General features: G+C 48.4%; 1 protein-coding gene across 3 annotated transcripts in view; it reads left to right on the plus strand.

Moving 5' to 3' along the window:
• The window catches only part of RABGAP1 (RAB GTPase activating protein 1), a 99648-nt gene extending 89951 nt beyond the window's left edge, over window positions 1–9697 (plus strand). For all 3 annotated transcript variants that reach the window (XM_058159259.1, XM_058159258.1, XM_058159260.1), the window contains 5 exons: window positions 2244–2348; window positions 3609–3692; window positions 5004–5075; window positions 5991–6188; window positions 7561–9697. In XM_058159259.1, coding sequence (XP_058015242.1) covers window positions 2244–2348; window positions 3609–3692; window positions 5004–5075; window positions 5991–6188; window positions 7561–7683 — 582 coding nt within the window. In that variant the 3' untranslated portion in view covers window positions 7684–9697. The remainder of the gene's footprint in view (window positions 1–2243; window positions 2349–3608; window positions 3693–5003; window positions 5076–5990; window positions 6189–7560) is intronic.
• The last annotated feature ends 1308 nt before the right edge of the window (window positions 9698–11005 follow it).

Consider the following 11005-nt stretch of genomic DNA (forward strand, 5'->3'; position numbering starts at 1 on the left):
CCAGAACGCCAGAAAGAATGCAAAGACTCTTGGAAGGTTCAAACGTTGTTTGTTCCCGACAAATGCCCCTCCCCACAGCTTCTCCTTAAGTCTCATTCCCCAGGTGTGCCTTGTGAAGATGGGCGGGGCATTGTTGTTCATGCCTTCTCTCCACTCTCCGAGCCCCCGGATCAGGAGGGGGTGGTCCTTGCTCTTCAACAGAGCTCTGTCTCTCATTGTCAGCTTGCCTCCTATCAGTGTTTAAGAAAATAAAGACCCAACTCCATCAGTTTGAAGAGATTGGTAATTTTTACTAAACACATCCGGTTGCAAGGAAAGCAAAGCCAGAATGAAAGTAATTATAATTGTACAAAAGTATTTCCTCTCTTGAACCCTCCTCCCTCCAGAGTTCAAACAGTCATAGTCCTATGTCCTCTTCCTCCTTGGCCACGTTTTGTTTCACTTCCGATGTTCTCCCTCTGTCAATCTTCTGCATGGAATGCGAAGCAGGCAACTCCCGTTACATTCACGCGCCAAATCAGTTCGAACCTCTGTTTGAAAGACTATCTCCTCCTCCACCTGAAATGACAGCCCAAAGCTGGCAACAGTAAAAACCTCCCACCTCCCCCATAAATCATGTAAGACATTCAGTAAGAAGAAAACCTTTAACGAAGTAATAAAACAGTAAAACACTCCAATAGGTAAAATACACTTAAAATAAAGCGGAGGCTGACACTCATGTTCAACCTGAGGGCCTCTGGTGGCTCAGCAGACTAAGTCTGTCTGTTATTAACAGCAGCTGCCTGCAATTACTGCAGGTTCAAGCCCCACCAGGCCCAAGGTTGACTCAGCCTTCCATCCTTTATAAGGTAGGTAAAATGAGGACCCAGATTGTTGGGGGCAATAAGTTGACTTTGTATATAATATACAAATGGATGAAGACTATTGCTTGACATAGTGTAAGCCGCCCTGAGTCTTCGGAGAAGGGCAGGATATAAATTCAAATTAAAAAAAAAAAACCTGCCTCTGCTCCTCCCTGCCTACAATCTGTCCTAATCCTGGAAGTCCCTGGCCTTCCCCATTTTCTTCCAAATACAACAAAGCCGCCCCCTCAATCTCTTGTCGGCTCAGGATCCAGCTCGTTCCCCCCCACCCCCCTGCCGCCCCCCAGATTCAGGCTCTGACAGGTGCACGACAGTGTGGAATTGAAAAACTTCCAAGGTGAAGCTTCCTTGGTTGAAAATCCATTTTCTTTGAAAACTTTCCACCAATTTGGCAGGAGGTCTTTGGAATCGGTTCAGTTTTTCCTGGGGCCGCCTCCTTAAATCCTTGCACTCTCTTAGCCAGCCCTGCCCTTGTGGTGTGTGCCAGCACATGCCACAAGCACACCCAGAATGGAGAGGTCAGTCCTCCCACAGAGGCCAAAACTTCCCCAAACAGGGATAAAACTCTTAGGAAGGGTTAGAAGCACTCCTGACCTGGAAGAGCAGAAAAAAATAATCATCCTGCTTTATAATTCTGACATACAACAACTCCCAACTGCTACTCTGCTCTTGGCCAAGATTGAGCTTAAGTGCCTCGTCATCCTCATAACGCCCACAGAACACCAGAGCTTTTGGATTTCGGGTCATCGCAACATTGTTGTAGCTTGTTTCCTGCGGGCAGAAAAACTGCATGAAGACAGGAAAACTTCCCGCAGGCAAACAGGCTGTTGTCTTGCCATACCAGCAAAACGGTCGGCTAAGAGATACCTTGGCAACTCCGAGACACGTTACCTCCTTTTCTTCTCCAAGGATTGACTCTGCTGCTACCGCTGCACTCTTCTTTGTCGTCTAATGACCCCGTAATCCCTTGCGGGGTGGAATCTTGGGGAACTGAATGGAGACGAGTATTTACTGGCTGGATGCCCGTCCTGTCGCCAGTGCGGAGTTTTGTTCAGCAGATATAATCTCATTGTGCCCAGAGAAAGAAATACCTGCCTCTACCTAGGATTGAATTCGCAGCCTCCTGATTATAAGGCGGGAGCTCCATCTCTAGGCCACCGCACCACTCCTATCGCTACTCTCCGTTATCTTAAATTCTTGCCTTGGATCACAGGGACCCCAAAACTCAGGCTTGATTCTTAAAAGTTTCCCTTCCCGGTCTCCTCTCTTGCTCGCTTTTGGGTGGAATGTCTGCTTAAGAGACGAGCAATGTTTTCCCCACTCTTCAAACTGGTTAACTCTCCTTTCTGGTCATTTGGCTGTCGGTGTTTTCCTTTCCAGGCAGAAGAAAAAGCCGATGCACTGAACAAGGAGCTCCTGATGACCAAGCAGAAGCTGATAGACGCCGAGGATGAGAAGAGAAGGCTGGAGGAGGAATCGGCTCAGGTTGGGACAGGATCGAGCCAGAGGGGAACTGGGCAGGCAGGAGGTAGGAGGGAATACGGGCAGGTCTGGTTTTAGACGATCCTTCCCGCAGTTCAGCATGGGATGTTTTTGGAGATTCTCAGTCAGCCGGGTCAGTGGTGAAATCTGAACTGGTTTGCTACTGGTTCGCTAGCTGTGCATGCGTGTTGCACGCGAAACACGTGCTGCGTGCGTATGCACAGTATGTGCCAAAAGGAGGCTTGGGAAGGTAAGTAGAACAGCGAGGAGGGTGGGGATCAGCTCTGCTGTGCGATTTAGCTTTGCTAGAAAGCAGGATTTCCTGCTTTCTAGCAAAGCTAAACCCCCGCGGCACAGCTGATCGTTGGAAATACCGGTTCGGAGGAACCGATAGCATTTTTAAACTACTGGTTCACCCGAATCGGTAGCTTTTTAAACGGCCAGTTCAGCCGAAACAAACGGTGCTGTGAGGGTTCCAACGGATGCCCTAATTAATTCATAAGACTCGAGCCAGGTTTCAAAAGAAATCCAGTTATTTATTAGGAGCAACATGTCGGCGCTTACCCAAGTGGAGTCAGCTCTGCCCCACTTAATTTACAGCCCCACTACGACCCTTCTCCACTCCTCCCTGGATAAATCATAAATCCTTGCCCCAAGCTCTCCAAGTTGACAGGACTGTTCTCTCTGCTTCCTTCCCTTGTGACTTGTATCCCCCTACCAGAGGTTTTTTGGGGGTTAGAGAGGAAAGGGGGATTATTATTATTATTATTATTATTTATTTGATTTTTATACCGCCCTTCTCCCGAAGGACTCAGGGCGGTGTACAGGCAAGATAAAACCAGCAATACAATATACAGGTTAAAATACAATTTAAAAAACTTATTTAAATTAGCCTGGAGATTAAAATTTGCCATACTAAAAAACCCCATTTAAAAATTAATAAATTTAACATTAAGATTCCAATTTAAGCCAGCCCCGCGCGGATAAAAAGATGTGTCTTCAGTTCGCGACGGAATGTCCGAAGGTCAGGTATTTGGCGTAAACCCGGGGGAAGCTCGTTCCAGAGTGTGGGAGCCCCCACAGAGAAGGCCCTTCCCCTGGGGGCCGCCAGCCGGCACTGTTTGGCGGACGGCACCCTGAGAAGTCCCTCTCTATGGGAGCGTACGGGTCGGTGGGAGGCGTGTGGTAACAGCACAGGGATGAGCTCAAAGACCCTGGCGGAGGGATGAATGAACGGCCGGCCTTTCTGTCTTTCTCTTGAAGCTGAAGGAGATGTGCCGGAGGGAACTGGACAAGGCCGAGTCGGAGATTAAGAAGAACAGCTCCATCATTGGGGACTACAAGCAGGTATACAGGAGGGATTGTATACCTTTTTTTTACACAAAACCCAAAGGGTGGCCACATCGGGGAGTTATTTCATCTCGAAAAGGGAAGCACTACATGGGTTGCCCTCAAAATAACAAAATTGGAAAGCACCTTGGAAGTCTTCTAGTCCAACCCTCTGCTCAAGCAGGAGATCCTATCCCATTCCGGACACAACGGCTGTCCAATACCTTCTTAAAAGCCTCCAGAAATGGAACATCGCTGATCAAAAAAAATAAGAATAAATACCGTGTTTCTCCAAAAATAAGACCCTGTCTTTTTGCCACCAAAAAAGGCACCAGGTATTATTTTTGGGGGGATGTCATCCCCTGACTAATCTCGCCTGCGCGTGTCACCCTGGATTCCTTTTTGCTGTCCGAGGCCTTCAGGAAGTTGTTCTTCTGCGACCATAAGGGTTTCCCGAAGGCCTCTGCAGCTAATAACAGAGCTCCGGATCGATCCAGAACTTCATTATCAGCTACAGAGGCCTTCGGGAAAGCCTTGCCGGCTGCAGAAGAAATAAGCCGGCGAGGCAGGTGTTGGGGTGCGGTTACAACTGTCCAAAGTTAAGTAATAGGGCAGCTCCACACACACACACACATCATCCCCACCCTAGCTTAATTTTTACCCATGCACTCTGGAGTGGACAGGATCTTAATTAGGGCTTATTTTGGGGGTAGGGCTTATATTGGGTGCACATGTAAAAAATCAAGCTAGGACTTACTTTGAGGGTAGGTCGTATTTTTGGGGAATCGGAGTAATAATAAGAAGAACAAGCTTCACCCTCCCTTTTTTTTTTTTTTGCATTTATATCCCGCCCTTCTCCGAAGACTCAGGGTGGCTTACACTATGTTAAGCAATAGTCTTCATCCATTTTTATATTTATATACAAAGTCAACTTTATTGCCCCCAACAATCTGGGTCCTCATTTTACCTACCTTATAAAGGATGGAAGGCTGAGTCAACCTTGGGCCTGGTGGGACTTGAACCTGCAGTAATTGCAAGCAGCTGTGTTAATAACAGACTGTTTTAGCAGTCTGAGCCACCAGAGGCCCTGGAAGAGTTATTTGGGTTTCTCAAGATTTAAGACAGAAAGCCGGATAGTTTCAGAAGCTTTGGGCCAGCTGAAGAAACGGCGGCGTTGCAGTTGCAAAATTCCCGGCCGCTCGACGGGCCACGAGAGTTTAGAAGAGATTTTGGTGGCAACGTCCAGCCAACGTGGGAATCTGGGCGAGGCATGAGAGGGCCCTACCTGGGCCTGTGAGGCTCTGCTGACCGCTCCGGTTTGCCTTGCAGATCTGTTCCCAACTGAGCGAGAGGCTGGAGAAGCAGCAGATAGCCAATAAAGCTGAAATTGAGAAAATCCAGGTAAGTAGAGGCGCAGAAGAGGGTGGGAGGGAAGGGGTTGAGCTTAGCATCACCTGGTGGGCAGCTTTCCCGATTCCCTGACTCGGGGGCAGATTCCAGAACATCTCCTGAACTCTTTCCAACATCCTGTTTATCGGGAAGACCTCCTTCGTCCTTGCTTTGCTAAAGGAAGGTGGGGAACTTCAGGTTGCACAGAGAGAGAGAGAGAGTGTGTTCTGATCTAGGCTTCCCCAAACCACGTAGCAGACTCCTGGTCCCGACAAAAAAAAACAACCCTTTTTGTTAAGTTACTGTGAATTCTTCTCATTCACATCTAGCAAAGTCTTTCAAGGGAGAATTTACAGTCACAGACTTTATCTGCCTTGGGGAGGTGCCAGGCCGATATCTTCAAAACTTGGCAAAGAGTCACGAACCAATTAAATGAACTAATTGTCTCCTGCAAACTCCATTTCCTTTTCGCTCCTCTTTTATTCCCTCTGGGAGGGGCCATTCATCCTCCACCTGTGGCCTTACTCCCAAGCCGACCCTTGTTCTTTAGCTGTTCCCTTCATCTGGCAACTCTGCACATGCACACACTGGGAACAGGCTCCAGCTGTTCTTCTGCCTCACTGATGTCAGACTCCAAAGGCAGTTGATAACTGTCAGACGGCCCTGGCCCCCTCTCTGCCTCCAACGCAGAGCCCTCATCAGAGCCTTCCCCAGACTCCAGGACTGGCCCATGTTCCTCCCCAACCTCCTCACTGTCCGAATCTGCAGCCAGCTCCGCTGGCTGCTGGCAGGCCACAACAGTTGGCAAGCAAGTTTGAGGCCTTGTCAACTGTTGCCAGCCACCAGGGGTTGGACACGAAAGCAGCCTGCCCATCCACAAGAGGAGGAGACACATACCCCCTCACTGTCCACCATTCTTGGCTGTAGCAAAAAGTCGACGACTGCGAACACTGCCGGGAGTTTTTCAACAAAGAAGGGCGGTTGAAGATGGTCAGCGTGGCCAGGGAGGGGTCCGACGAAGACACCGACGAGGAGAAGGAAGTGCTGAAGAACCAGTTACGAGAAATGGAGTTGGAACTGGCCCAGACCAAATTGCAACTGGTGGAGGCCGAATGCAAAATCCAGGTGAGGAGGGCAACCGGGGGAAGGGGGCTAACTCTCAGCAAGAACTTCTGCCCCTCGCCCCCGTGGGAATTGTAGACAGGCGAGGGTCGCAGCTCTCTTTTCCGACAGAATTCCTTAGTTGGGGCTTTGAGAATGAAGGCTCGGAGTTTCTCAGAATGGGACACCTAGGTTTGAAGTCTTTTTATCCTCTGTCATCTTGGGGGCCACCGCAGGAAGACGCAGGCTGATGTAGACCATCCTCGGTCTGGCTTAGCAAATTCTCCCGGGGTGCCTGCAATTAAATTTTTACACTCTAAAACCCAGAAACCGTTACAAATCTCCCAGCACACCCACCGCAGCTGGGTCAGTTAGTTAGTTGTTAACTTTATTGTCATTGCACTTCGTACAACGAAATTAAATGCCATCTTCAGTGTACATTGTAACTATAAAAATCACAAACACACATCCTTCCCATTCTATGCAATTGAATTGAAAACCCCTAATGTTGCATTAATATTGCACTATACAGTAGAGTCCAAGGGGACGCAGTGGCTCAGTGACTAAGACGCTGAGCTTGTCAATCGAAAGGTCAGCAGTTCAGCGGTTCGAATCCCCAGTGCTGCGTAACGGGGCGAGCTCCCGTGACTTGTCCCAGCTTCTGCCAACCTAGCAGTTCGAAAGCTGGTAAAAAAATTCAAGTAGAAAAATAGGGACCACCTTTGGTGGGAAGGGAACAGCGTGCCGGCCACATGACCATGGAGATGTCTTCGGATAGTGCTGGCTCTTTGGCTTTGAAATGGAAATGAGCACCGCCCCCTAGAGTCAGGAACAACTAGCACATATGTGCGAGGGGAACCTTTACCTTTACAGTAGAGTCCAATATAGTTACTGCTCTGGGATAGAAGCTGTTTTTCGGCCTATTTGTCCTTTTTTTTTTATTGTCCTGTACCGTCTGCCAGATGGTAACAGTTCAAAAAAACAAAAAAAGGTGCCCAGGGTGAGATGGACCTTTAAGAATGTTTTGAACAGCAGGAGCTATAAAGCTCTTCCAGGGAGGGGAGAGGGCAACCAATGATCCTCTGGGCAATGACGTTAACCCTCTGGAGCGCTGTTCTATCTGCCCTTGTGCAATGGGCAAACCATACACTCTTTTAAATTACCCAGAAGGCCGACCTCCTAAAGTTTGGAGGCTATTAAGTCACCTAAAAGGTGGGTGGCATTAAAAATTACATAAATGAATTCCCTCACTGAACAGATGATCTGGAAGCATCTCCTATCCGAGGGAGAAGACTGTTCAGATTTATGTTGACGGATCCCTTTCAGGGCAGGGCAGGCATTGTCCCATGCCTTTTTTTTTTTTACGCCATGCTCATCCCGTCTTGTTCCGTTACAGGACCTGGAGCACGATCTGGGACAGGCGCTGAACGAGGTGCAGGCCTCGCGCAAAACCTGGTTCAACCGAACGCTGAGCTCTATAAAGACAGTGACCGGCGTCCAAGGGAAAGAGACGTGCTGAAGAAGGTGGACAGCAACCTCGGGGTAGGGGGCTGCTCCCGGGGCCTCCCCTGAGAGACCTTCTGCCTTCCAGAACTTGTCTTGGCTGGCTGCCTTCAGGAGAAAGGACCAGATGTATATAGGACTCCCGAAACACATCGCGGCGCGGCAGAACTTTTCCCCACACAGGCCGGAGACCCAAGCCGGACGCGCTGCTTGTAACGAGACGAGGGATCTTCAAACTACTGATTATTTAACCGGGGGGGGGGGATGTATCTGTAGACCGATGCTTTTTTCCCCTCTTTTTCCCAGAGAAGGAACAACGATCCGCTCCATTCCGCAGGCGCTTAGGTACGAAGAATCGACCGCCTTCTTCTAACATAACCCAGTTTACAAACAAGTGCTTTTTTTTTTTTTTGGTTTGATTGTTTTTTGTTTTTACAGTGACAACTTTTTAAAAAGATTCCACTCGAGAGGAACAAAAGGAAAACCAAAACCGCCGCCACTCAAAACCGCCGCGGCTCTTTTTAACAAAAAAAAAAAAAGTTCCAACTCGTCTTGCCAGAGAGCGAACGAAAGGTTTCCCCACTCCATCCAAATAGGGGCTTGCATGGTTTAACTTTTGGAAATGGGACTCACATGCCCCACTGCCCAATGTTTGTGTGTGTGTCCCCCGTTCCCCCCCCCCCGGTCTCTTTTTCTCTGTCTGTCTGTCCAGCGCTTCGTTCTCCGTCATGAAATAACTTCTATGCAACTCAGCGGGTGTGGGGGCTTCTTAAGCCAACTCATTCCCCCACCCCCTGGGGGTGGAGAACTCCTCCCGAACAAAAGCTGAGATTTCAACGACACCGTTTCATCAGGGTCCGTTTTATAGACACACATGCGCAGGCGACTCGTGTTTGTGAACTTGCAATCCACCCACCCTCCTCGGGACTTGCTCTGGGGCTCCACTTCGCTCTCGTGGAAGTCGAGGAAAGGGTGGAAGTCGCCTCCCCTTTGCCGGTTCGGAGTTAGCTCCCCCCCCTTCCCCCGCCGGTGCGTCCACTCTGAAACGGTCGCTTGGTTCTCGACAGGAGAATCGTTGGCTTCCATTTTGCTTTTATCTCCGTTTTTTGGTGAGTTTTCCTCCTGTAGAAAGCAGGTGGGAGATACAGAAATGGCTCCGGGAATGAGAGGGAGCTTCATTTTTTGACCACTGTTGCTGCTGCTGCTAAACTCACCTTTGGCCCTGACTCGTTGAGGGCCACACACACCCCCACACACACACCCCGTTCCCCTTCCCCATGAACACTCCTTAGTTTTTGTAACTACACTAGTAGGTGATAACGCTACTTAAGATTTCCGATGGCTTAGAGCAGGGCTCTCCATCCCTCGGCAACTATTTAAAGACTTGTGGACTTCCAACTCCCAGAATTCTTGGCTGAGGAATTCTGGGAGTTGGAAGTCCACAAGTCTTTAAAAAGTTGCCAAGGTTGGAGTAGCCAAACTTCCTCGCACCAGAAAAGCTGAAGAACGAAACGGTGTTTTGTTTTTTTTCCTTTTTTGGGCAGGAGGTGGGCACCTTTTTATTTATGCTGATTTATTCGATGCTGAAATAGCAGCTTCTTCTTCTTTCTTTCTTTTTTTTTTTGTGTGTTTAAATCAGCAGATGAACTTAACCGTGTGCAGTGTGTGTGAGCGTAGGCCGGTAACCCCTCAGAGGCACTGTCTGTATATAAAGATAATTTTTATTTCCGAGTTCTTTCTTTTTTTTTTTCCTCTTTCCTCAACCAGACTTAACGCTAGCTGACGCAAACTGAGATGTAAGAGGTGAAGCCAATCCCTGATTTCATTCACGATTTCTCTCTCCTTTAAACTGTATACATGAATATCTTTCTTGTTTAATAATAACGAGGAAAAAAACAACACAAAAAACCTTACAATATTACTGTAACTCCATTGATAATAAAACAAAAATAAAAAAAGTGTGGACTTTGTGGTAGAATAGTTGCCATGTGTAGCATTTTGGATTGACCTATAAACTTAGTAAAATGGTATTGTTACCTCTGGTGGTCTTTATTTCGCTCAATCAGCCTCCCACCCCCCGAGAAAACGGCAGGAGCAACCTTGCCTTGAGTTATGAGGGAGGGTCTCTTACTGGCCTGCGCTCGGGGGTGATGGCAGCAGCTCTCTGGATGTTGGGGAGCACCAGGGATGGGATTCAGCCACTTTGAACCAGTTCAGGCGAACCGGTATCTCCGACGATCAGCTGGGAGCAAACCGGTATCTCCGACGATCAGCTGGGCACGAACCGGTAGCTCCGACAATCAGCTGGGCGCGAACCGGTAGCTCTGACGATCAGCTGGGTGTGAACTGGTAGCTCCAATGATCAGCTGGGAGCGAACCGGTAGCTCCATCAATCATCTGGGAGCGAACCGGTTTTTCCGACAATCAGCTGAGAGTGAACCAGTTTGCTACGACAATCAGCTGGGCCCAGCCGCCCTTCCCTGTGCTATACCAACCTATATTTCCTTTGTTTGAAGGCCAATTGATAGGCGCGGCAATTGCTGCTCCTCAGCTGCAGTAGAAGGTAAGTTTTAGAGCTGTTTTCAAACGCACCCCGTGCACAAAGCGCACGCTCAGTGAACCGGTTGTTACACCAGTTGAATCCCACCAGTTGAGCACACACCCCGCTGCAAATGCTGGAGGTCAGATCTACATGCAGAGTGGGTACCTGTGCACTTGGCTTTTCCACAAGACCCCCAGCACACCCACCAGTTAGTTACTTTATTGTCATTGCATCTCGTACAACGAAATTAAATGCCATCTTCAGTGCACATTACAACTATAAAAATAAAACATAAACGCGCATCCTTCGCATTATATACAATTGAATGGGAAACCCCTGATACTGCATTAATATTGCACTGTACAGTAGAATTCAGTATAGTTACTGCTCTGGTATATAAGCTGTTTTTCAGCTTATCTGTCCTTGTCTTTATTATCCTGTACCATCTGCCAGATGGTAATAGTTCAAAAAAAAATGTGCCCAGGATTAGATGGATCTTTAAGAATGTTTTAACTTTCTTAAGGCAGTGGGCGCTATAAAGCAGGGGTCACCAACCTTTGGGACTTCAGGGACCACTAAATTTTAAATCCTCTAAACTCTTTAAATCCCCTAAATTTTATGAGTCCTCAGGGACTCATAATTTTAAATCCCGCGGATCACTAATATGATCCGCCTAATGACCAACTGCATGGGTGTGGCTAGGTGGTCATGTGACTGGGTGGGTGTGGCCAACTCCATGTCACTCACATTGAGGGGCACCTTGCCGGCCTCTACTTGCCCCTCCCCTTTCAGCCAC

This window comes from Ahaetulla prasina, chromosome 16, assembly GCF_028640845.1.
Source record: "Ahaetulla prasina isolate Xishuangbanna chromosome 16, ASM2864084v1, whole genome shotgun sequence".
In the NCBI taxonomy this organism is placed as follows: domain Eukaryota; kingdom Metazoa; phylum Chordata; class Lepidosauria; order Squamata; family Colubridae; genus Ahaetulla; species Ahaetulla prasina.